This window comes from Melampsora larici-populina (genome assembly GCF_000204055.1).
Source record: "Melampsora larici-populina 98AG31 unplaced genomic scaffold MELLAscaffold_15, whole genome shotgun sequence".
Classification (NCBI taxonomy): domain Eukaryota; kingdom Fungi; phylum Basidiomycota; class Pucciniomycetes; order Pucciniales; family Melampsoraceae; genus Melampsora; species Melampsora laricis-populina.
The window spans coordinates 525,995-552,993 of record NW_006768779.1 but is presented as its reverse complement, the minus strand read 5'-3'; the positions used below and the strand labels follow the sequence as shown (position 1 = coordinate 552,993).

The window sequence follows — 26,999 nt, the reverse complement described above, 5'->3', positions numbered from 1 at the left end:
GGCGAAATCAAAATCAGGTTTAGCGAGGATGTTCGAAGGGTGGAAGGTTTTCACGACATCGCTACATCAAATTTAGGTATCGTGGTCAACAGAAAATGACGTCATGGGTTCAACTTCTACAACTCACACACTAAAACTGGCAAAAACTATCACATGTAAAACCCATAACTGCCAAAATGTAGGGCCTTGAAGAGGTTTCCATTGAGCACCCAGTGGTTATCAGATTTCAATGAGCATGACTCTGAGCCAAGTTCAAAGATAACAAAAATCCCTTTGTGCAGAAATTTTGGAACTCAATTGCAGTTTTTTCATGAAAAACAACACTACTCTCTACTGATTGTAATACCTGAAGTCAATGAGTACCAATTGTAATACTTGATAGTCAACTTCAGCAGGCAATTGATGTCCTCTACTATGATGTTGTTTCAACTTGAAAATCCAGTATACCTTGCATATCCCAGGAATACCTCAGACAGCAGGTGAAGAGAAAGGTCAAGAAGATTAGCCAGTTTAATCAATGGGGACCTGAACAGAACACCACCAAATAAGATGTCTTTGATTGTTGAATCTGAGGTATTCTTGCTTGCTCACTGCCTCAGATATAGTGCCCAAGTGATCAAACCATGATATTGTCCATGGTAATATGAAGTTTCAGTTAAAATAGTCAGTCATCTCAGAAAACCTAATATCTGCTATTCAAATCTTGAATGATAATCATGGGTCAAATTTCATTTTTGTTGATCAAGTATAGGAACAAGTGTGTAATGTGGGGATTTATGAGCATGTCAGGTTTGCAGTGTCCACCATCCACAAGCTATCAATGTATGAACTCTACTTTTTATCATTCCATTCCAATAGGTGCTTTCAAACTAGGAAAAAGTTGAAATGTTCACAAGAAAAAATGTGAACTGTGTAATTGCAATACATCTGATACATCGCTGTAGTGCAATCACAAAGTTCGACTTTGTATTTGGAGGGGGCCTCCCAGGGCCTCCCTCCTCCTCCCTCGTAGGGCTTCACAATTTTGAAGGAGCAAAAAAGCATGTAATGAAAAACTGTGATTGCACTACAGTCTTGTATCACATGTATTGTAATTACACAGTTGACGATTTTTCTCGTGAAAATTTCGACTTTTTCCTAGTTTGAAAGCACCTAATGTAAGCTCAGTTGATAAACTCACTACCTAAAAGGGACTACAGAATCTGACTTTCTGCATATCTGGTAGGGTAAGGATTTGAATTCATAAAACATCTGTAAAAATTGATTTTGATCATGGTGTTGGAGTGTTTTATAAAAACATAGGTTTGCCAGATCATTATTCTCAGATGTGATGTGATGCTATCAACTCATGCCCTATTGGATTTCACATCATTGTAAGATAATATCAAGTACTTTCACAGTCATCAAATAATAGTTTCATTTCGAAATGTTGTTGATTTCACTTGCCTGCATATTGCTTTGAGAAACATTATGGCACAGTAGCAAGAACCAGCATGAAATGAAACTAGATTATAAAACACACACTCTTGACTTGGGGAAACTAGTAGTACATTGTTTGAGGTCACTGAAAATTCTTTCTTCTTGATTTGAAAATCAAAATTCATACCACATAAATCAACATATGATCAAGTTGATTGTATCCAGACATTTGTTTTTCTTAAATTCTTTTCAATTCATTCAATCCTACCCTTCTATGTAATCCATGTTTTGTATTTCCCTAAAAAAACGTTCACCATCAGGATGGTATTGTATCTCTCTGGCTTATCTTATTGTGTAAGAAACCACCCATTCCAAGCACCCAACTTTGCATCTGTAAGATTTTCACTTCAAATCCCCCCTTTGAAGGTGTATGGTATAACTGACATACATGATCTGATTTGTAAACCATCCATCTCTTAGTTTTTGAACATTCACATCATCAACTGAAAGTTATGTTGAAGTGTTCAATCGACTTGAACAAGTGCATTATAATGAACAGAAGAGTAAATACAAGTGTAATGTTATAAGACACATTAGAAATGACATCATACGTGAAATTGAAGAATGACATCATTTAATCACCCCAATGTAATCAAATCAACGAGTACTTATAACTCACATTGCTTAATTCATCTTACTTCTCTTTTCCCCATCTTTGGGAAGAGAAGTAAGTAACATTTCACTTTTTAATAAATCTTCAATCGAGTTAACTGTTGTCTTAATTTCAATTTCAATTTTTCTCATATAGATCTACATCTCTTAGTTTTCTCCAGAGATCAGCTATCAAATAGTGATAGCTTAACTAATCTATCTGAACCTTTGTATAGGTACCAAATTGTTCTTTTCATCTCTTTCAATCTTACCTCTAAGTTTCTAATCTTTGTTGTTGTGGTTATAGGTCAGAGTTATCCTTTATAAGTTTTGTCGGTGGTTGTGATCTAAGTGCTGAAGCGCACGCTTTCAGGTGAATACAATTATTATCTTTGGGAAGAGAAATCTTCATCTCTTAGTTTTCTCCAGAGATCAGCTATCAAATAGTGATAGCTTAACTAATCTATCTGAACCTTTGTATAGGTCAGAGTTATCCTTTATAAGTTTTGTCGGTGGTTGTGATCTAAGTGCTGAAGCACACGCTTTCAGATCATTTGTTACTAGTGATTCCAAGACATTCTTGAGTTATCTTTCCATAACTCTTCTGGAAATGATTATTTTTTGCTTTACAATCTGATTGAAGAAAACTACCTAACTTATCCCAATTTAGCAATCAATTTCAACAATCTTTGGGATTGAAGAAATGAGATGGTCAATATATACAGTCGATTTCAGAAAGCTTGGAAACTTTTGCCCGCCAAACTTGAGCAAATTGGCGCGGAATTCTTTCCAAGCTTTGTGAAATTGACTGTAGATCTATTTTTTTCAGAAAGCAACAACACAGCAAGCTGATAATCACAAGATCATGACAACCTAGTGTGATAAAACCTTGGTTCTACTAACATGGCTCACTCTGACCTATGACTATATACAACATTGAAGTGTTATGAAAACCCCAAACATTTGATTTGACCACACTTTCATGCATGTTGATTCATTCATCACATTTCTTGCGTGTTGAGGATCAAGGGTTTACTTACATTTAACCTGAGCTATTCTAGATCTTCAAAGTAGAGTTAATCATTTAAATGCCCACCAGAAAGTCTTCATGAACTCAACTCAATTTCGATTTGAAAGAAACTTTTTGCTAGGGGATCCACACATTAATGTGCTGTAGCAAATAAGCTGCAAGAGTCATCTGATACATTCATTGCCCTGCTTTGTTTGAAATTTTTTAATCCTATCTGACTCTCAGATGAGGATCTATTCCTGCCCAGTGCCATACATATAAGAAGTATATATATAGACTGATAGCAAGGGGCTTGTTGGGATCACACATCACATAGAACACATCTTTGGGAAGATCTCTTTTGGATTGTCTCGCGGGATTTGTCCAACGATTCAAAAGCCGTCAGTTTCACAACTCTGGAGGAGATTCGATGATTTTTGTCACCGAAGATTTCCAAGACCCTTAATGCTTCAAGATCGCTCATGGAGTGGGTCGTTCTTGAAAGGTTTCTCAAAACGATCATCTACCTGTCATGACTGGTATGTGAAGTGGGTTGCTGAGCAACAGGAATTCATTTGACACATATACAACACCGAAAATGAAGAAATGACCGAAACAGAGCAAGATAAACTGAGTTTTAGTTTCTTTTTCATGAATGGACTGATCGCTTTGGAGATACATAGATTCTTGCCCATTGTGGACATGAAATTGATCTGTTCTGGTGATAGAATTCATGATCCGTGGTGTTGGTTACAACGAGCTGAGTAACTGCCTGCCAAGATTAAAAGTTTGATCTTTGAGAGTCCGAAACAAATGGTCATTGTAGTCGTAAGTATGGATGATGAGGATTTGTAAGTTGAAGTGATGAGATGATTTGTTTGTTTGTCATCTTGAGACGAAGGTTCTAGTTTGTTCGATCGATGAGACGTAAAAGCTCGGGATGAAAAGCAAGTTAAAAATCTTACAGTTGAGGTTTCAGCGGAGATGATCAAACGTGAGACATTGAGTGGCTCGAGGGCTTGGGTTTTTCTGAGAAAATGGACAAAAGAGTTTAGTCTGATTGAAATTAAGTCTAAATTAGGTAAAAAACCCTAGGATTAAGCTGGTAAAAGACTTCAAATTCTAAACTCAGCCACTAGCTTTTCCCATTGAACCGTTTTGTGTCTTTTGAATTTGAGATTCGTTTGACAACACAGCCGCTGCTCATCCAGTTTACCATTTTTAAAAAAAAAACCTCAATCAACTTCAACTCAACTCAACTCGTCAGTCTCAATCAAAATTCACTTTTTAAACTCGAATCCTTTCTTGACTGCTGATTCCCTTTTTCTGACAACTTCTACTCACTTCACTCTCCTTTTTCACATTTCTCATCCTTTTTCACATTTCAAGTTCAACCGTTCATCATACATCCTGAAGTCAGTTCATCTTCTACTCAACTCATCAAATCAATCACTCACATCTCTCTCTGTTTTTTCCTTTCATCTCTTTTCAGGAAATCGGGTTCAAATGGAAATTTTAAAACCGAAAAATCAATCTAGTCTTGGCGCCAGTATCGGATCTGCCCTCAGCGGAGCAGCCGGTACCGATGGCGCCATCCTCAACTCCAACCCTCGATCTGCTGATATCACCATCCTCAATGAAAAAACTGAGTCGTTGACTACGTTGGACGACGGGGCACGGTATTTGCCCTAACGTCGATTTTGAAAAAATGCGTAAGTGATCCATTCAGACCCAAACAATGACTTTTTCCTTATATCTGAGTACTCATCTTTTCAATGTTTTTTTTTCTTTTTCTTTTATCCTTAGCTCCCGATCTGGGAGGTCGCGACCGACATGTGAGAGATGTCACCGCGCCTTTTTTCCAAAATCCTAGTCGTACCCTTTTTGTCAATTTTCCAGTTTCGTCACCTATTACCCCCGACTCGACCCCACCCAATAGTCATTCGCTCCTCCAAATGAAGTCTAATTCAACCAGTCCTTCGGTTGAAGATATCGGCCTTAATATGTTTAATTCGCAATCTGTTCATTCTATTCATGCCAACATCACCTCGACCCCAATGCTTTCTCCTAGTCCAAGTTCCGATAGTTTCTCATTTGATTCGATGGTCTCAAGCTGTCCGGATTCCAAATCACTTGATCATGTGTTCCCATACGGTTTGAAGGAAGTCGAAGGTATCCATAACATCACGGCTACCCTTCCTGGTGGTCTTCAAGGTGTATTGGTCGATAAGAACTCTGGAACTCGATCGATTTACATCTTTGGTCTCAATGCTCCTTCAATGTCTAAACAATGTGTCAAGGCTCTCTTGGTGGAGATCCTCGATCTTGCTGACGAGAAACTTGAAGCAGATGAAGTGATTGTCGTACTTGATAAACATCAATCTGGAATGAGAGAGTTATTACAAGGCTTGTTATATGTTGGTGGAAATGTGATTCGTAATCAGGAGGATCCCGTTGCTGACTCGGTGGTATTGATTGGAATTGAACTTTGATCCATTCTTTGAGTTCATCTTATTCCTTTTTTTCAATTCAAGAGGGGTATCGGTTTCGATTCTTTTTTTTTTCTTTTTTCTACAAAAAAAAATATCAAAAAATCCAAAAAAAAATTACAGCTTCTTTTCTCCCTTTTTTGTTTGTGCTTTTTCTCTTCTTTTGAAATCTCATATGTAAGTCAATCCCAAATCATATGTGCTCCTCAGTAAAGAAGGATTTGTTTTTTTTCGTTCATCATCGATCCTGATCATTAGCCAGTTACATTCTCTATAAGATCTTGACTTGTTACCTGTTTCGAAACATATGAGATTGTAACTTTTGATGAATGAGTTTTTACTTTCCTTGGCTTTTATGCATGCTTTTGATGAGCAAGATAGGATCCTTTGATCTTGTGATTCTGCATCCTTTTTTAACTATGAAATATGATTACCTTTGTTTGTGTCCAGTTAACTTGTTAGGATTCACAGGGAGACGAATTCAGTGGTCATCAGTAGGATGAGTACAGCTATTCTAGAAAGTCGTGTCATGGTGACACTTTTCGAAGCTTTTTTCCCCCGGCGCCACAGGCGCGTACAGGCGATGCGCAGCGCAGCGGGCTGAACAACCCGTCAGCACCAAACCCCGTCACAGACCAGGCATCGGCCCCCATCAACCCATCAAAAAAAAAATTCTGCCGCATGGAAAAATTTTCGCCCAGACCATTCGTCACACCACCTGTCCAACAGTTCGTTCTTCTTCCTTTTAATCCATCAAACTCAAACCTTTGTTCTGACTCTTCCACATCCCTCTTCTAGCAATGCGAGGCCCACAACGTGGTCCATATGAAGTTAGTATCAAGGTGCTGGCGGTGCAGCACCTCCGCGCAGGGAAAACAATCGATCAAGTCCGACGTCTCTTGATCTCCCCTGTCAGCCGGCAAACAATCTCTCGTTGGCACTCCTTGTACCGCCGTACTTATGCAGTAATTCGTAATCCTGAAGATTACGAGCGCATCGGAAGAAAAACCGCTTTGAATGACGAAGATAGAGATTTTATGTTGGAGTTACTAGCCGGCAATCCTGCTTTGTACTTGGACGAGTATCGCCATGCAGTTTATCGACGCACCGGCGAATGGGTCTCGTTACAAACAATTGCGAGTGATCTGAAGGATCGACTCCACCTCACCGTCAAGAAAGCTCGAACCGTGCACCCTAACCAGAGTCCTTCCAAGAGAGCGAGGTATCTACATGCAGTAGGAGCTTTGAACCCCAACATGCTTGTTTTCCTAGGTCAATGTGTTTTTCACTTATTTTAAATTGGGGTTTATATTGTGAACGCATAGCTGACTTTGAACATGATCCATCCAGACGAGTGCTCAGTTCAGGAGAGACATCTCGGCAGGCAGTTTGGACGCGCTAGACGAGGGGAACGGACCACCCAAATCCCTTGGAGTCGTGGGGGCAAACGGTTCTCACTCCTACCGGCGATTTTCAAAGGCGGCGTATTAGCTCTGGACTGCCAAGAAGGAAGCTACCTGCGTAGAGATTTCGAGGGGTTCCTCAAACACCGTTTGGTAAGCTTACTTTGAGTTCGATTTTCCCTCATCTCGCTTATATTTATTGACTGGTCAACCGCATAGTTTCCGTTGATGAATTCATACCCCGAGGCCAACTCTGTCTTAGTGATGGACAATGCAAGGATCCACCACGGGTGCCGTATTGACAAACTTGCGGCAGAAAGAGGAATCCGAATTTTGTACCTCCCACCTTACTCGCCAGCTTTCAATCCGATCGAGAATGCTTTCAGCGTGCTCAAATCCTACTTTTGACGCACCCAAATCCTCATCCAAACCGCGGCTGAAGATAAAGAGGATGTCATCATGGATGTTACTTGGAACTTGTTCACAGGTGCCCTCATGCACAAGTTATATGCCGTATGTGGCTATTGGATTTAGGGGTTGATCTTTGATTATCATGAAATTGCTTGTAGCCAAACTCTTTTGCTTTGTTTATTTCGCCTTTCATGTTGAATATGAAGAATTATGATCCGATCAAAAAGACTTACAGTGAGCAAACCCCAGTGACAAATTTTATTGCCTCAATAATGAGATGATTAACTATCGTATATAGACTTTTCCAAACCCAAAAAGATCTTTGTAAAGTGGCAAGTGAACAAAATTGTACAAAAAAAAATTCCATTCCCAAAGACATGAGAAATAAAGAACCAAAGATATTTTTGATATGCTGCAAAAGACTTAGGGAAAAAAAAATCCTTCTCTATAACGCGCTGAGATATGAACACAAAGGTTTTGGGCAGAGGCATTAAGTCGGCCAAGAAACTCACAAGGGGACATGGTCAAGAGGCACGTGTGTTGAGGGCTTTCAATTTTATAACCGAGATGGGATCAAGATTACTTTGGACATCAAAACGCTCAAACAATTGGTAGCGATCACAAAGATTGACTTGAACATCAAACCACACAACCAATAAATAAATAAACAAGAAATTTAAGTAGATATCAAAACAGAGAAACCAGACGCCAGAAACATATCATCTTTTTAGGGGGAACATTGTTTTTTGGATAGCGTTAACAAACATTGAAAATGAAACTTTAAAAATATGATCGAGTGGCGAAAAGGATATCAAGTGGTATCTCATCAGGATTTGAGATAATGGTTAAATTTCGGAACAGCCTTGTGAAGGTCATCGGCGTGAGCAAAGGCGATCCCCATACTTCGAAAGCTATCAAAATTGTAAGTTTGGCGGTCCAAAAGTCTATTAAACGAGTCAATACCTTGATCAGACAAAATGTCGCGAGTCTTCTTCTTGTTGGCGTCTATGCCCGCGAAGATGAGGAACTCTTCAAAGTGCGGGTTCCCTGGAGGCGGGGACAATCGAAGGGCCTCAGGTGGGTCTTGGAGAGGAGGTGGTGGAGGTGGTGGAGGGTGGAACGTTGCCGGCGCGGGGACTGGCTGATTGGGTTGAGAGGGGGGGTAAGCAGCTGAAGGAAATGGTTGACCGTAATAGTTGTGGTGGACGACGGTTCCAGAACTGGTACCGGGCTGAGGTGGTCCTGATAAACCGAGAAGAAGGTTCTTTTCCTTCTCGTAGTCAGCCACAGGAAACCAACGGAATTCCGGTCGCTTCGTCGGAGGGTTGACTTCATCAACCCCAGGTACCTCGTCAGCCTGTTAAGTGGATGGAGCAGGATGAGTAAAGACTTATGAATGATAAAATAACATGAAAAAGATAAGAAAGACATTCACTTACCCAATCATTCGCCCATGTCCGGATGCGCGCAGTGTTGAGAATCATACAAAGGTCATGATCTTTTGGATTGATAAGGCGTCCGATGTTTTCTCCAGCTTTGAAGTCCTTTGAAAACCGTGTGAACAACTTTTCATTGTAATGTTCGCCGAGGTTCAAGATGCGGGACTAATTGAGAAAATTAGTCCCGTTAGCTTGACTACAAGAAGGAAAATAGGATTCTGGTTACTTACACCTACCAAGGCGTCCGATTCAGGGTGAGGATCCGCATCTGAAGAAGGAGCCTTAGCTGCGTTCTTTTGGAAGTTTCGATTGGCGTTTGCAGTAAGCTTGGGATTCTCGTGTAAGATCTTGCACCCCATGACCGTGCTGCTAGGAACCGAATACGCAAGGGCCAAGAATTCGCTGCAAGAATCTTCATCTTCAATGGCCATTTTGACAGCCTTATGTTGACGAGAACCGTGGATAAACCCTTGAATTTCGAGAGTCTGGTCAGGGTCACACCACGCTGATTTAAGAGAGTCAGACACCCAGGGACGATTCTTGGCGCAGGTTTGAAATAATTTGAGCTTGAAAACGACAAAGGGAATGTTTTCATGAGTAATGACGAGTTTATTGGCGATCTTCGGGCTGAAATTCTCGTATTTGGGAACTGTGGACTTGAACCGGCTAGGTCGGGAGGCGCCAGACTTCTTGCGTTTCTTACTGTTAGAAGGTTCAGGTTTGGGTGGAACTACAGGGTTCCAAAAATTAAACAAAACTTGCAAGGTACGATTTCTGTCGGGCATCGAATCGTTGTCGTCGCTAGGTTGTGCGTCAGTATCAACATCTTCATAATCAGTGTCCGCATCGGGAGTCCCAATTGGACCCACTTCGGCAACCGAGCCGGTGCGAAAAAAATCAAAAGATTCTACAAAGTTCAACGGGTCAATTTTACGATGCCGAGTTTGATAGAGAGAAAGGGATTGAGAGCAGTGTGATAGAGAGAAAACTATTGAGAGAAAAAGCTCTCACCATTGCCTTCATCCGGATCTTCACGGTCCAGGTCAGCCACAGTGGCTGCCCTCTTCGTCGAGGATCTCGTCTTGGTGAGGGAGTTGGTTGCGGTTGACAGGGTGGAGGCAACAGTGGATGGGGTCTTTTGAGGGGAGTCAAAGATTAGAGGGTTTATGTGGGGGTTAATGGCGGAAATCGATGAAGATTGGGAACTAGAGGCAGAGGGGGGAGCTGGAGCATCGTTCCACTTGGCGATCAAAGACGGCGTGATTAAAGATTTTAGTTGATTAGAGCGTTTTAAAGGGTCCTTGACGGGCGACGTCAGCGGAGATTTTCCATTGTTTGTGAATGGAGCAATCGGTCCACCAGAACTGGGGAAAACTAAACCACTCCTAGGTAATGTCGGTGTGGATGTTTGGGCACCCATCCTACACAAAACAAAGAAACTTCAGTTACGTCTTTTTTTTGGGGTCCGAAAGCTGAGGTAGATCCCATACTCACCGAGGTCCACCAACACCCATGAGGGCTTGTGAATAGGTGCGATTACGTAGAGTACGGGACAGGACATCGATTCGGCCATCGGATGACCTGTAAACAAATCCATGTGAGTGGAAATGGCCAATTGAAGAGGAAAAAATGAAGCATTGGCAGGAAAGCAAAAAAAAACAAACGAAGGGATGTGGGAAGAATTTTTCTTATTGTTGACCATGCTGCCAGTAGTGATTGAAAACAACCTGTGTTTTTTGACTTTGATTGGTTTGTTAATTGGCTTATTGGAGGGGGAACAGGTCGGGGACGTCGTCATTTTATAGGTGCCTGGGGTTCGGCCTACTCGTGGTTGAAGTTTGCAATCGGTTGGCTTTGCTTGAAAGGTGCGGTGGGTGAATCAATGGTCGACCAAACATTGGAAAGCCGAACGGCGTTCGAATGTTTGGTTTGGGGTCGATATATCGCTGGCTGGGATTGGATCGATGTCTTGCTGAGCTAGTCGGTGGGTCATTGAACAGTGGCAGCACACACCGACAAACAAACCCACCGAATCGGTACCATGATGGCTTCGGATTCAGCCGGTTATTCATTTCAGGCTGCCCATTCGAGCTATGCTGCGCTCCGCGTCAGCTATATTTGGCCTGTATTTTGGGGGAAAAAATCCAAAAAAAGTGCCACCATGACACGACTTTCTATGAGTGGTCATGAAGCGAGATTCAAGCAAGTGGACAATTCAACATCAAGTTTTTTGGTACAATGACAGATCAGAGGTCCAGAGTCTTTGATCCATACTGTCACTGTGGTTTGAGTAGTGATGCTAAGTACAATTCACTTGGTTTGAATCACTTTTTTTATTGAAGTTGATTTTATTCTAATCCACAATTCAAGAAGTGGCCAATTTGAAAAGAATCTCCAAGATTCATCTTTTCCCAATTGTTATGAATTGTTGACTTGGTGTGATTGATTTTTGTGAAAGTATCCGACTCGAACTTGATCTTGAATGCTCGGGTCGAATTCGATACCATCCAAGTTAAGCTGAGGAAGTTGAAGAAAGTAAATCAGATGAGCAGCGATGAGATCCAAGACCAATGAACCATTGCAAACGAACTACTCAATCAATCCTCAATCAACATCAATCCAAACTAAATACTCTCTCATCTCACTTTCAATCAAACCATCAACTTCAAAATGCTATCAAATCAATCAAACTCGCTAAAAGTTCATCAAACTGTCCTTGGAAACCACCTTTCGAATCTGCCATCATCTTCATCACTCATCAATTACCAAAATCAATCTCAGAATTCTCAAAATCATCAAAGATCATCACTCCAATCGGTCCATTAAAATCTAATCAACTTTCATTTCAAGAACTTATCTCATTAGAACTTGATTTATACAAACTTCAACAACCATCAGATCCAACCCTACTTTCTCCTACTCACCGACTACAAATCATTTTATCAAGTTGGCAACTCTTACATCATTATCTTGGGATCTGTGATTCTCTTGGTCAACCCAATCTGATTTCAATCAATCAAGCTATCCGAAGATTCTTGAAACCGATTCATCTTCACCTTGCTTCAATCTCACATCATCAGTTTAATTCATTTCCATCACAATCACATTCTCCAACTAGGATCTCAAATTATCTTCATAACTATCTTCAACATTATGCTATCCTTCACGATCGTCATCATTTCAATCTCCAATCTCTTAATCTACACAAATCCATCTTGGTTCAATATTTACTTATTGCTCTGGAGATCAATCATAAGCCATTGAACCATCAACTCTTGAAAGTCTTGGAGACTCCAAACCTTTCTTTCGATCTCAAAACATTCATTCATCTTTGGAAAGTTCTTCTTAACACCTCGCCTTATCCTTCTTCACCTTTACTAGACTGGTTCATCCATCATCTTCCATCTAATCCATCCTTACATCAAAAACCGAACCGAACTATCTCAAGATTATTTGCTTCGAGTTTAGGAATCTTACTCAATACGCTTCGTAACTCATTTCGAAAGCATCAAATAACAGACCAAGATTTCTACCTCAGATTAAACGAAATGTTAAATACAATCCGTTCAAGTTCGATTCAATCTCCAGAAATCTCACATCGAAGAATCCAAATCTTATGTTTACTTCCAGAAACAAACAAACTCTCTACTGAAGATCTACAGTATGATGATCCGTACTTAATGTCCACTTTATTTAGGACATGCAAAATAGATGAAATCGAATCTGTTCTTAAGTCTACTAACCAACAAGTTGATCATCAAGAAGACCAAAGAAGATCATTGGATTTGATGAGAGTCATTGCACGGTCCCAGGGATATTTAGTACACAAGAACCGGATCGATCGACAAGTTTCGTTGATGTCTTCTTCGATTGAGACTTCTGAAGTTGATGATCCAGGTTTGATTCTTTCCTTATCACAAGTCTTGGTTGAGAAACTCAAATTATCATCAGAAGATGAAGGAGCGTCAGATGAACAGATGATTCAAGACTTGGATCAACTCTTGGCACTTTCGATGCCGTCTTCTGATACTTTACATGGAGGTGTAGTAGAAAAGAACCGATTGGATCATCGAAAATCACAAGGACTCGGAATCTACATCCACTGTATACTTTCCAAACCTGAATCTAAATCAGGATTTCCGAAAGTCTTAAAGGTTTTAGAAACATGTGATCCTAAACTCTTACAACCCAACTTATTAAAAGACGTGATTACTTACCACCTTAAATTCTCAAATGATTACTCAACCCATCTTAAATTACTTGAAGTCTTGAAACCTTGTTCGATTCATTTAACCTTCAAATCGATCTTTCCCAACGACTTATCCCTCTTAATCCTAAACAAAACCTTCCAAAACTTAACATCTCCCTTACCAACAACTTGTAGTTTTTTAGAAATCCAAAACAGATTACAAGATTTTTGTTACTTTTTGAATGCTTTTGGGTATCCTATTAGAAGGTTTAGAGGTCAAAAGTTATTAAGATTGGTTTTTTTGTCTTTGAGAAGAGTTTCGGTTGAATTGGATTCAAGTCAATGGAATCGATTAGAAAGACTTGTGAAACGAATTCAAGAAAATCAATTGATTGGAACCCTTCAAACTGTTCGTCATTTTTTCCTCAATCCAATTCAATCTGAAACTTTTATTTCATAAAATCTAATTCTTTTTTTGTTTTTTTTTCATGTGTAGGAAGAAGAAATCAAACAGAAAAGTATTGAAGAAGAAGTTCAAAAAGGATTTGAAATGTATAAAGAACAATCATTGGTTTATGCTTTAGCTACTCTTCTTTCTGATAAACTTTCTGGATGGTTTAAGGTTCATGAAACAGAAAGAATCGGTTTACAAAAAGAAAAAAAAGAAGCACAAGAAGTAGAAGAAGAAGTAGTAGTAGAAGAAGGAGGAAGAGTTGTAGTAAGTAGTCAGAAAGTCAAATAATCAAGTTTTTTGGTTTGTAGATTATTGGTTGTTGTTTGGTTGAGAAACTAGAAATTGGTCATATGTTTGTTGAGACGGTGGTCTTTTTTTCTTGAGGTATTATTATTTTTATAAATCATTGAAATTCATTTTGGATTACATACTAGCATTTATGCTATCTTGTTTCTCCAATGATGTGGCAATGAAATTTTGGAGTAAGTCGAGATCTTTAGCTTGACAACAGATATCGACTGTATATAAATCCATAGATCAGTTTATTACAAGACCTGGATTGAAAGGGGTTTGAGTTATTCCCTGAAGACTCGAAAATCAACTCCAACGGTGATCTGTGAAGAAATTATTAGTTTCTTAAGGCCTGCGAATGTGGTTCATTGTGCTGTGGGCGGCTTATGAGGTAGACCGTAGCACAAAGGTAAGAGAGAGAAGTGAACAGAGAGCACTTCATATGATAAACACATCGCTGGTACATAGCCTTGAATTGCATTCACTAAAACAATGCTCTGCAGAACATGGCACAATGATTTCCAAACATATTGATATCATGGTGTTTGATTACTAAGTATGATAATAAACTAATAACCATACTTAGTATTAGGAATAAATGTTTACAGTATCTTGAGATGAATCAAGAAAAAATCATGGGATAGGTAAATGAAGAAAAAGATTCAACTGGATGGATTTCAAGTAGATTGCTCTTTTTGAATCCAATCCAACTGTAAAATGATTACGAAAGAGTTTATTAGTACATTATTTTATGTATACATATTCGAAAGAAAGTTCTCGAACTTACCCAAGATCCTTTGTAGTTTTTAACACTTTATTATGTAGTTGAAATGAAAAATGAAAATGAAACCAAATCAAATCAAAAGGTCAGTTAGATTGACATTAAAGAGATTGATTTCAATCAAAACCAAAACGAAAAAAAGAATAACAAACTTTTTAAATCCTTTAAGTTTAGCAATTTCCATAGCAGTATGAGATCTATGACCAGATCTACAATAAAAGATAATCTTTTGATTCGAATTAGGTTTAGGAAACCCATTAAATTTAATAAACTCATCTGAATGTAATTCTAATGATTTTTCTAATGAAGATAATGGTAAGTTTACTGATGATGGTATGTTTCCTTGTACTACTTCTTCAATTTCTCTTACATCTAAATCATATCAATTTATCAATATAGAAATAAGTTTTTGATTTTTTGGGGGGAGGGGGAGATTAGGATCTGATTGACTGACCGATTAATAAAACATCCTAGAGATTCATTTGATTAGACATTTGGTTCTGATGATGATGGTTTGAATGATCTGAATTGGATGACTTACATCACTAGGAGTTAACGTTAATGGTTTCAACTCTCGATAATTGATAATTGAACTTTGATCCTTTGATTCAGATTGATAAATACAATTCGTACTCATAAACGTTCTTACATTCATCATATCTCTTGAAAAGGTTCGAGGTTTAGAGATTCGGAATCCGGATTGCAGAGTACTTGACTTGGTGAGTGGTTTGATTGATGAGAGTTGGCGGAAGGGTGTAGTGATTGATCGGGAAGTGAACATTGTGATTGATTGAATGGTTAAGATCGATTGAGCTTTTCTTCTTGTTAAATGATGATGTCAGTGGAAGTGGCGTTTAATTTGGAAAGATGAATCATTGCCGGGTAATGTTTTGCAGTGACTACCCGGGTAAGCACGAGCTAAGACCGATTCGGGACCGCATACATTCACAAACACATCAAGTGCACAGCTCAAATATCAGGATTCACAGGTGAATTACTTTCACACTCACTAGCACAACAAACTACTCATAAAGGTTATGAAGGTCTATTTAAACATTTTATCTAGGGGTGTAAGTAGTATATTGACCTTACTGGAAATCCATCACTAGAAGGCAAGAAGCAATAGAGACCAATAGTCCAAGCTTTCTGTATAAAAGATATGATTCATAATTATGAAAGAGAAACCTTGAGGTCAAGACCAACTTGAGTGAAAGCACATAGTGGTGAGAAATCATGCAAATCATATATATCTGAACAAATGTGATCATCATCATGTTAGGTGATGCCAATGGAAACAGTCTGAGATATGCTTTGCCAAGTTTATAAGTGTATTATGAGTAAGATTTGTGAGCCTTACAACCTTAATTTACATGAAATGTGAAGAAAAGGCCTAGGCAGTGAAGATTGATTAGGCTTCATGAAATTGTCTGATGTGAGATTTTGGTGTTAAACTCATACAAACCTCATAGATAAAATTTAAACATGTGAGTTTGTTTTTACAGGGAAAACTTGATGTTTGATACTTGAAGTTGAAAAGAAATAATGCAGATAATGATCTACACAACAACCTGGACAGATGGGTTGATGAAGAGTTTTAGTAATAAACTTGAATGAAGACAAACTGGCAGAATGAGATTTTACGCCTGACCTGCAACTGAGCAGGCAATGAACATGATAGGAAAGAAAGGTAATCTATCACACTAAGATGAGTACTGTCTGGTGATGATGAAAAAAGAGAGAGAGAAATAAAAAGACCTACTCTTAACCTTCCAGTCCCACACAGTAAGGGAGGGACCTGGAGCTCAAGAGAGAGCAGGTATATAAGTCAGAATTGTGCACAATAATGAGCAACAGACAAAATCAACTGACTGCTGGCACACATTCAAGATAAGCAAGTTGATACAACCAGGAAACTAGCACTAATACTGATGACTAAAACAGGAAAATGATAAAACAAGAGAAATACACACAACACCGAGACAGCTAATCTACCCGTAGCTGATAGCGCAAGATAGTGTAGCTAGAAACATGCCGCAAAGCTACAGCTAGCAGGAATTAGCATGAATGAATCCCAGCTACCCTACGCAGAGTCCCAGAAAATCTCCAGCTAACCAAATTTTGGCCCTGTAGCGTAGTGTAGAGGCACAAAACTCAGCTACAGTAGCTCGTAGTGTAGTGTAACTTGACAAGTTACACTATCATAAAGGTCAGATCTGTGTTAACTGCATACAGTTACGCTACATACAAAATGCATGGTAGCGTGTTGTAGCGTAGCTGTCTCAGCGTTGATACACAACTACCATCACCATTATGTGGCCAACCACCTTCATGTTAGTCTAGCCATGATGAACTTGACCTAATTTCATAACACAGCTTTAACATAACAAATGTTATGGATGTAATCTATGTGACAGTGATTGATATTACATCATAGTATGTAGTTTGCTAACTTTCTCTTCACTGTAACAATATTCTTATAACATTATTAGCATTAGTTATTGATATACTGTTAGTTGTTGTTAGACTGGATTGGTTTCTCTCTTCTTCACCTTTCCAATATTGTCTAATTGTTTCTTTCAGGTAAGCTCACTAAATGCAATTGACCTTTCCAATATTGTCTAATTGTTTCTTTCAGAGTGAATCCTTCTCATCAACAAACTTTACCATAACAGAAGTAGATTCATTTTTACTAATAGTTGGTGAAAAAAAACACAATAAGTGTGTTTCCTGTTGTTTAAATTTTTGGGTGTGATTCAGAATCTCTTTGATACACCCATATTGTAAGAACCTGAAAAGTGAACTGGGTGAAAGGTGTCTAGCTGCTTATGAATAGATTGCAACATGAGGAACCAAGCACAAGGCCCTCTCCCATCCTCAAGAGTCGAGTCAGACTCAGTACAAGCATACATGGTATATAAGGCTCATAACACATATTCTGTGGGTATTTTTGATTGAAACAATATTAATGGTGGTTTTTAAACTTGATCAAATCAATTTTGACGTCTGAATAATGGAGTGAGAAATTCCAAATATATATTAGTCAGTTGGTAGAGGTATAGCTTTGAGGGACTAGACCCATGGAGAATGATTGTGAGTCATTTCACACATCAGGGGTATTACTTCTGGGACACCTCCAATTTTTTTTGGATGTCACTTGTTGACCTTTCTTGATAGCTTTGAGAGCCCCACATGCCCCCGTTCCTGTTGCATTGCTTCTGTCTTGCCAGAAACACCTCTTAGCCCAGCAGTTAAATGCTGTTGTGACTTGTCTCACTCTTCAGTCTACCCAATTCATCCCACCTCATATGAATCAATGTGGTTACATCAAATCAGAATGAACATTGAACAATCAATATCAATTGGAATTGAACAATTGATTGAAATTGAAGTTGAACAAGCAATTGAAATTGAAGTTGAACAAGCAATTGAAATGAACAATCAGCTAGGATTGAAGAATAATCAAAATGGCACACTCAACTCCTGCAGCTTTCTGTCTCATCTTTTAAGAATGATTTGTCTTTGTACTTTGAAGTTAACAAACAATTGGTTGAGATTGAACAATTGATTGAACTTGCACATTTGAGTGAACTTGAACAATCAATCAAAATTCAACCATCAATCAAGATTCAACAATTAACTCCTTTGACTCCCCTATCTCATCTTTTAAGAATAATTGTTCTTGTATTTTTCTCTATCCAAATTCACAGATGTCTTGTTGAAATGAAACAAGACTGCTTTTTTTGATACATCAGAAAGAAGAACTTGTTTGTATAATCAAAATCACCTTTGAAGTTTTTATCTGTTACTCGCAAAAGACAAAAATGTTGTACACAAAAATGATCAGAATTAAATTTGGTGCTAGATAGATATTAGAGAAACACAAGGTAAATCTGAGAATGAGCACTCAAAGTTTCCCACATATATGGGGTGATGATTGGTGATACAAAGGCAGAAGGACAGGAGCTAAAAGTACAAGTCAAGATTGGCAGGCGGGTGTTGAGTATGATGGTGTAGTGTTGAAGGTGTTGATCAAATTGATGCAAAGTGATGGGACATTTGAGAAGTTATGAATATACAGAGGCAGATTTTTCTGGAGTCCAGATGAGTCCAGATGCCCAAAAACATTTTGGAGGTCTCCCAGAAGTTCCTGGATGTCACCTCTGGACACTTCTGGGACACATCTCTGGAGTTTTGAATACCACTATTATTGGTGTTACTTAGCTTCTACTGATAGGTGAGCTACTTTCCCAACAATAATAGCGTGAACAATTACGGTACTCAAAGTTGTGTATACTTTGCTGTGCATAGTTTTCTTTTCTTTTTTCACAACTTCACACAACCAGGGAAAACTATGTTTTTGGCTTAAAAGTACATATCTTTGAGCTTCAATCAAGAAACATACTTTTTCCAAGTTGTTTGTAGTTGCAAAAAAACACAAAAAAACTATGCACAGCAAAGTATACACAACTTTGAGTACCGTTAATTATAACAATCATAGTACCAACACTTGCACCCCTAATGTGCCCTCTTTATTATACACACCACCAAATTGTCAATACAACTACCCTTGTTACAATTTATTGCTGATGGAGCTCACTAATTACATGCTCCCACCACCTCCCCCTAGCAAGTCCAATTCCCATTGGACCTGTTTACGCTACAGCAAGAACTGCAATGTTATGCTCCTCAACCCTCTATCCCTCCCCCAACAACTGTGCTGTCACCTACACTCAAAATGACCCCTTTGTTAGTTACTAAATCCCAGATTGCTGGTCTTTTTTGCAAACCGTGTTGTGCACAGCCACATCCACTTCAAATAATTATGCATCCTTTAACCCTAACCCCAACAAGCTTTCCCTGTTGACAATTCAATGCAACACCTGGCACCCCACAGGAACAGTCTCCTTTTTTCCAACCCTTGTATGTATGACAGCAGCCCATTCACCCAAAACACATCAGCAGTATTACTGCCCTTGAGGCTTCATGGATATCATGATATCTCTGTAGTGCTGCCTTCAATCTGCAGGCTACGCCACACGGTAATGTCAGTGACCCAGCCTGTTCCAGTTTCCAATGTTTCCAATGTTTGCCAGCGGCTTTGGCAGATCATAATCAATGGAGCCAAGCAACACAAATTACTCCATCAACAACAGAGCCATCTTCCTGACCAAGGAGGCCCTTGATGGCCTTGATGTGGTATTTGACTCCAAGCAGGAGCACCTAACTGAATTTCACAAGATCCTTTGGCACATTCACTCCCAATCACATTTCAACAACCCCTCTGATATGCTCAATAATCACAGCCCTCAGCACCTTGCCAAGATACACACTGGGGCCAACAAAACTCTTGTCCCACCTCAGGCTCAGGGTCTTCAACAGCACCAAGAAACCTGCAAAGCAGCAGCAAGTATAGGTTGATGCCTTCCAAAAAAGTGGTTCATTTCTTGCCAATTGAAAATTTGCAAGGCCATGAGTACAGCTCTCAACATATTTTAAAGAACTTCTGGTGGTCACTGGAGCTCTATGTTCATTCATGTCTTCTTGCTCTAACACTTTCATTTGTTTCTCTGTTGTCTGTACTCTTTGAACCTTACAAAGTGTTCTCCCTCTCCTCCCTGAAAGCAGTCATCAAAAATACTTATCATTCCCCTGATTCATTTAGAGTTCTTTACTTACAAGATTCAATTCCAGTTGTCATGTGCTAAATTTCCTCAGTTCACCTCTTATACAATTTTTTTGCATTCCCACAAGTCTTGATTTTCAATCAACACTCTTCTATTTGGGGCTTTCTGGCACGGTTTTGAAGATATTCCCAGAGCTTGTGGAGGTACAGAATAGTCCATTCAATAGAGAGGTTGGAATCACAGGTGCATAATAAATTTTCATACGTCTGACAGGTGATGGGTGGTATTACCAGGTCACCCAGCATTTGGGAGCTGATGCCTCAGAAGGGAAAGTGAAAAGAATTTTCACATCTCCTTCACTGCACTCCTTCAACTCACAGATGCACTTGAGATTTCTGTCATGTTTTCACTTGGCTGCTCTCATTCTCTTATTTCTGATAATGGAACATCTTTTTAAACACCTGCTTGCCATCCCAGGGTTGAGGAGTCATTCCTCCTCAGGGGTTATAAATCCTAGCAAGAATATCATTCCTCACAGTTACTAGATAACCTTTGCCCCCCCACCCCACACATAGTAGGATGTTGGCCTTTGTAAGGGTTATGTCTTGCTGTGGTTGGGCCTAGGAGATACCTATGTATATGAGAGACACCTACTTCATTGATACTGCTCTACAGATGAATGGACGAACTTTTTCCCTTTTGGTCATCTTTTCATTTACAGCGCTGATGCGCGGCCCGAGCTGCAGACCCGCCAATGCGCGGGTGTGATTAACGGGGATTAAGACCCCGGGCACAAAGCTATAGCCCGAGGGAGATCTCTTTCTGGATGCGTATATTTCCGGTATCTGCCGTCATCTCTACGTTGAGTTCTGGGGTCAAGTATAACGGCGTGCGGATTGGAGGTACAGGATGATTTGGAAGGTAACCAGGGGTTTGTGGTTATGAGCAAGAGATGATTTCATTTGTTGAATATGTACAGCAAGATTGAGGAAAGAGCGGTTAAAAGTTTCAAGGAGTTGATTAAGCAAGATTGAGCACCGATGGGATTGAAACCAGAGTAATTCTCACCAGGGGGTAACCGACCTTGGGCTTGTGAGCATGGATGGATATACAACACATGTAGCAGGGCGTGAGTGATTTGAAGAGAGGGAGTTGGAAGAACGTGTTGGGTTGGGCAGGTTTGAATGAAAAGTCGATGTTGAATGAACGATCGATGAATTAACCACTAACTTACCATCACTTAAACAAGAACATAACTACAAATTAGTCAATTCACTTTGAAGAGCTTTATGTGTATCAAAGGTCAGGTTTAAAAGAGACACTCACTTTCAGTATCTTCCTAGGATGGTATCACCACTTTTAATCTACAAATTTTCAAATAAAAAATAAATAAAATAAAATAATTTAAGATAAAAAGTCATTTGCTTGATTTCCTAATTAGATAAGCAAAACCATCATCATCATCATCAATCTGTTTACCATCAATTCATCAAATCGAATCAAGTCAACAAGAACAACCAATCCACTTTCTCACTTCTCAAAATACTAAACTACACTTCACTTCTCATTCATCATCCATCGCCATCATCATCATGTCTAATTCAACTGCCAAGGTGATGACCACTATCAGATCAAATGTTAAACGAATCATTCCTCAATCTTCATCTGATGAGGATGATACTCCTATTCATCTGGTCAGTCTCTTATTCGTCATCTAATCAAAACCAATCATTCATTCTCATGCTAGATCTCTTTGTCTTTCTAGGCTAAGCGAAACAAACCTACAACTAACAATTCAGATTTCCATTCTGATCAACATAATCAACCCATCTCAACTAAAATCAATTTATCAAAACCACCAAATTCAATCATATCTCAATTACCTTCAAAACTACCATCACATCAACAAACTGAAGAAAGTGATAGCGAAGAAGATTTACCGATTGCAAACACTCAACCAAAAAAACGTACAAGTAAAACTTCAAATGAGTCTATCGATGGTAGTAGTACTCTTACCACTAATACAGATTCAACTAAAACCAATTTAAAAACTCAAGATGAATCGGATTTATCTGAAGATGAACCAATCATGAAACAAAAATTACCATCCTTTAAGAAAATCAATCAAACTACTCAACCTTCTAGACGATCTATTTCAAATTCAAAGAAAATCAAACGTGAACCTTCTTCTGGGGCTTCTTCTGACGATGATGCACCAATTGTCAGTAAAGCAATGCCTACTAAGAAACCTAGATTGAGTAAATCTATCCAACCAAAGTTTGTTCATTGATTCATCTATGTTGTCTTGACTTCATTTCAGACAAACCCTATGTTGACCGAATCTATCTTTTTACAGGATCGAAGAACCTGATATAAAACCAGTGATAGCTACTAAACCGAGATCAGCCGCCAAGTCGAAAAAGAGCAAAGATATAAAACCTAAGGTTGAAGATTTAGATTCAGTGGCACCTATCCCATTGGCCGACAAAAAACCTATCAAAGCTAAAGCAAAGGCTAAACCCAATACAACAGCCAGTGCCTCTACTAACGCAGATTCTAAGCCTAACAAGAAGGGGGCAAAAGTCAAAAAGGAAGAAGAACAGAAAGGGTATGCTACCAAATCTTTACTTATGTTGTTTCAAACGAGCTGGCTAAGTAAGACTGATATCCTCTGTATCTGATTTGAAAGTACTGACGAAGAGGCTGAAGACGCAGAGTATAAATGGTGGGAACAAACCAAAGATGATGACACCAAGAAATGGGATACATTACAAGTAGGTCTCGAACGCAATCGTATCACATCATTGGATTATCAACTCATTCAGTGAAATTCCTTTGATCAGCATAACGGAGTTCTTTTCCCTCCTGAATATGTACCATTACCGAAACATGTGAAGATGAAATATGAAGGCAAGAGCGTAGATTTACCGCCCGAATCGGAAGAAGTCGCTGGATTTTTTGGTGCAATGCTTAATTCAGATCACTGTCAGAAGCCTACGTTTTGTCAAAACTTTTTCAATGATTTCCTCGAGGTTCTCGCACTTCATCCTCCTGTAAGTCTTTTTGCATTGGTTTTCATATGGTTTTTTGTTCTGTTCTGATGTGTGTTTAACCCAATAGAGAGATCGAACAAAAATCACTTCGTTTGAAAAATGTGATTTTACACCAATCTTTGAATATTACGATGCCGAAAGGGAACGTAAAAAGAGTTTATCAAAAGAAGAGAAGACGAAATTAAAGAAAGAAAAAGATGAACTTGAGAAACAGTTTCAATTTTGTTTATTAGATGGTCGTCAAGAGAAAGTAGGGAATTTCAGAGTTGAACCTCCTTCTTTGTTCAGAGGTAGAGGTGAACATCCTAAAACAGGTCGATTGAAGGTTTGTTTCCTTTTGACTTGAAACTTCAAAAGTGAAGAAAGAGATGACTAAATATGATTGATTCCATCTTGAATAGAAACGGATCTATGCTGAAGACATCACAATCAATTGCAGTAAAGATGCACCCATACCTATTCCACCAGCTGGTCATCAGTGGGGATCGGTAGTACATCTTGATAAAGCGAGTTGGCTAGCGATGTGGAAAGAAAACATCAATGGTCAGTCGTCAATCTTTGATCCATAAAGTCATTGAAATCGAAATTCACATCTTCCACCTTTCATTTGCATGACGGGAATTGACTTGAACGGGAATAGGCGCATTCAAATACGTCTTCCTAGCACCTGGCTCTTCACTCAAAGGTCAATCTGATATGAAGAAATTTGAGAAAGCTCGACAACTGAAACTCCATATCGAACGGATCCGAGCCGATTACCGACAAGAATTAGAAGATAAAGTTATGGCTACAAGACAAAGAGCAACAGCAATGTATCTAATTGATGTTTTAGCACTTAGAGCTGGTAATGAGAAAGGAGATGATGAAGCGGATACAGTTGGTTGTTGTAGTTTGAGATATGAACATCTCACACTTGAACCTCCTTCGACTGTTACCTTTGATTTCTTGGGTAAAGATTCAATTCGATTTTTTAATACGGTTCAGGTTGATGAAGCCGTCTTCAAGAATTTGAGGATTTTCAAAAAGGAACCTAAAGCGATTGGGGATATGATCTTTGATCGACTCACTGTTTGTTTTCTCGTCCTCATTTCTTCGCTTTCTTACATGAACTCGAAAGCTAACGTGATGTTTTTTTCTGGTGTGCGTTGACTTCAGACTTCCTCACTCAATAAGCATCTTTCAGATTACATGCCAGGTCTAACTGCGAAAGTGTTCCGTACATATAATGCTTCATTCACATTCGAACGTGAATTGGAAAAGAACATGAACGAACTAAAAGTACCAACTTTAGCCGAAAAGATTTATGCTTATAATAAAGCCAATCGACAAGTAGCCGTCTTATGTAACCATCAAAAGAGTGTTAGTAAAGGACATGAAACATCAATGGAAAAAGCGTATGAAAAGATCAAAGCAATGAAATATCAAAGAAGAAGACTAAGGTATCAATTGATATCTAATGAAGGATTTGAGAAGAAGAAACACAAGAGATTTTTAGAGGATGAGAGTGACATCGATGAAGATTGGATGGAAGCACATGAAAAGGATTTAGGATTAAAAGAAATTGAGAAAGTAACTAAGAGTAAGTTGATTTTGGAGGATTTGATAGATGTGTATATAAGCTGATTGGTAAAGGAAAACAAACTAATCTGGTGTTTGTTTGTTTTTCCGAATAGAATTTGAAAAAGATAATTTAGCATTAGAAAAAGCCGAAGAATCTCCTATGGATGAAAGTGAATTAAGATTAAGATTAAAAGAAGCAGAAGCACATGAAGCTATGATTCGAAAAGAAAGAATTAGTAAAAAGATTGAATCAGTCAAAAGTAAACCGATTGATCAAATCATTTTAGCTATTGAAAAGATTGATACTAGAATTGAAGCTGCTAAAACGGCTTGTAAAGATAAAGATGAAGGAAAAGAAACTAGTTTGGGTACTTCTAAGATGAATTATATCGGTTTGTTTTGTTTCTGTTTGGGTCTTTTTTGGTTTTTGATTTTCAGATACTGATTTGATCATTGGGTTTTCTTCTTCTTGTAGATCCTAGATTGACTTATGCTTGGTGTCAGAGGAATGATGTACCTGTTGAAAGGATGTTTGCTAAAACTGTAGGTAGAGCATAGAGCTTTTCAAACTGAACAGAAATTGAGTGGTAGTAAACTTTTGACGACTTTTAAACTGATCCATTTTCTTCGTTTTTTTGTATCTTTACACTTGTTTAATCTCTTTGTTCAGTTACGTGAAAAGTAAGTCTTTCTCGATATCTGTTCATTTAGTTGATGTGGATCTTTAATTTGAATAGAAAACTGACTTTTGAAATGTTTTGGGGTTTTACTTTTTTATTAGGTTTACTTGGGCAGCTTCTACTCCAGGAGATTGGAAGTTTTAGAGAGTTTTACTAGCAGTAGTAGAAGAAGAAGAGATATAGTTTTGAGATGATTTTTATACGTAAATATCTGGTTTTTGGTTTGATTTAATTTTTGGTTTGTTTCAAAGGGTGATTATAGTTTTTTTTCTCTTTTTCCTTTTTAATTGATACTTTTCTTGAGATTTAGAAGGGAGGAAAGGTGTGGAGAAGAGGATCTCGATCTGTTGATTTGGGTTTGCGTCTGTGTCTGTGTGTGGGGGGGGGGTTTCTTTTGAATGAATGATAAAAAAACACTCACTTGATGAGAAGAAACAGAATTTAGGTTACATTACTGATTACTAATGAGATCCATCAATCAAGAAGAAAGGCAAGATTGATTGATTGATTGATTCTATTGGTTGTGTTCTTTGTATTTTTAATTATCATTTTGTGTGTGTTTTTTTTTGTGTTTTTTTTTCTTTTTCTAAGAGAAAGTTTTTTGAAGACTTTTTTGTTTGGAATTCATTTGATTACAAAAAGGATTGGATTTTCTTGCGTGACATTTTAGAACTCCTGTGGGCTTAAATGTAAGTTTCATTATAGGATACGAATGTGTATGCCGCGAGGGTTTTATTTACACACTTTTATCATGAGGCTCAAGCATACAACATATGAAGGTATTTATAAGCAAAGTGAGACATTGTGATATAAGAAAAAACCAAGAGGATGAGATAAATTTAAGCAGAAGAATCACAAGAATGTGAGCAGGAGGGGAAGGGAGAGTAATTGAGATTGGATCACAATGGAAAGAATAGGGGGAAAAAATGATCTCACTTTTAGGGCGAAAGGTGATAAAAGATCTAGATGAGCTCACTGTCATCTATGCAATAATGATAAAGAGAAAGTACGCACTCATATATCCCATCTAGTTGATATGTATTAGGAGATGTACAGACTTGCTCAATTCTGTATCTCCACTAGAATAATGAACAACACAGTCTCATAGAGTAGTTTGATAGCTTTTCTGATTTGACTTTTTTCCCGCTACGATTCTACTTAAAATCAAAATTCAGGGGGGAGGTGAAGATTCAATGAGGCTCAAAAGTTTGGATGTATTTTGATATCTTGTTCAACTTGATAACGTGATCTTAAAGAACAGTTTTTTTTCGTTGTTGTCTATATCCTTATGATGGCTTAATATTTCTCATCTTTTTCAAAGTTAAAGTATCAAGTCTGATGAAATTTGAAGAAGTTTGGGGTGTGACTCAAGATTCCAGAAGTTCAAGAGAAAAATAAATCTGACATCTTGTTTTTGTGTCGTAAAACAGCATGCATATTAGGGGGGCTCAAGTCAAAAAATTTTACTACTTTTAGAGCATCCACTATCATGATGGTGATTTATCGTAAGTTTTGCGTTCCTGACCGCGAAATTTAATCACGCGTG

The 26,999-nt window shown here is 38.5% G+C and overlaps 5 protein-coding genes across 5 annotated transcripts; 3 read left to right on the top strand and 2 right to left on the bottom strand.

Moving 5' to 3' along the window:
• Positions 1–4,234: 4,234 nt before the first annotated feature.
• On the top strand, positions 4,235–6,020 carry MELLADRAFT_71684 (uncharacterized protein; the record flags this gene model as incomplete). Its single annotated transcript, XM_007409342.1, has 4 exons — positions 4,235–4,345; positions 4,473–4,494; positions 4,572–4,791; positions 4,886–6,020. The coding sequence occupies 2 exons, from the start codon at positions 4,788–4,790 to the stop codon at positions 5,569–5,571; spliced, it is 690 nt and encodes a 229-aa protein (XP_007409404.1).
• Positions 6,021–9,809: 3,789 nt separating this feature from the next.
• MELLADRAFT_62586 (uncharacterized protein) lies at positions 9,810–10,241 on the bottom strand (the record flags this gene model as incomplete). The annotated part of the gene is made up of 1 exon (XM_007409151.1): positions 9,810–10,241. One exon carries the CDS (start codon positions 10,239–10,241, stop codon positions 9,810–9,812), a length of 432 nt encoding a protein of 143 aa, XP_007409213.1.
• Positions 10,242–11,373: 1,132 nt separating this feature from the next.
• MELLADRAFT_71683 (uncharacterized protein) lies at positions 11,374–12,109 on the top strand (the record flags this gene model as incomplete). The annotated part of the gene is made up of 1 exon (XM_007409343.1): positions 11,374–12,109. A coding segment is annotated over one exon (717 nt), but the record flags the coding sequence as incomplete, so codon positions are not given.
• Positions 12,110–14,120: 2,011 nt separating this feature from the next.
• Positions 14,121–15,317, bottom strand: MELLADRAFT_105823 (uncharacterized protein; the record flags this gene model as incomplete). The annotated part of the gene is made up of 5 exons (XM_007409150.1): positions 14,121–14,252; positions 14,543–14,567; positions 14,689–14,908; positions 14,991–15,006; positions 15,078–15,317. The coding sequence occupies 5 exons, from the start codon at positions 15,315–15,317 to the stop codon at positions 14,121–14,123; spliced, it is 633 nt and encodes a 210-aa protein (XP_007409212.1).
• Positions 15,318–21,619: 6,302 nt separating this feature from the next.
• On the top strand, positions 21,620–25,597 carry MELLADRAFT_116253 (uncharacterized protein; the record flags this gene model as incomplete). Its single annotated transcript, XM_007409344.1, has 13 exons — positions 21,620–21,854; positions 21,926–22,437; positions 22,517–22,768; positions 22,850–22,934; positions 23,004–23,213; positions 23,281–23,538; positions 23,615–23,756; positions 23,854–24,281; positions 24,369–24,792; positions 24,887–25,165; positions 25,249–25,316; positions 25,444–25,454; positions 25,555–25,597. The coding sequence occupies 13 exons, from the start codon at positions 21,753–21,755 to the stop codon at positions 25,595–25,597; spliced, it is 2,814 nt and encodes a 937-aa protein (XP_007409406.1).
• Between the last annotated feature and the right edge of the window lie 1,402 nt (positions 25,598–26,999).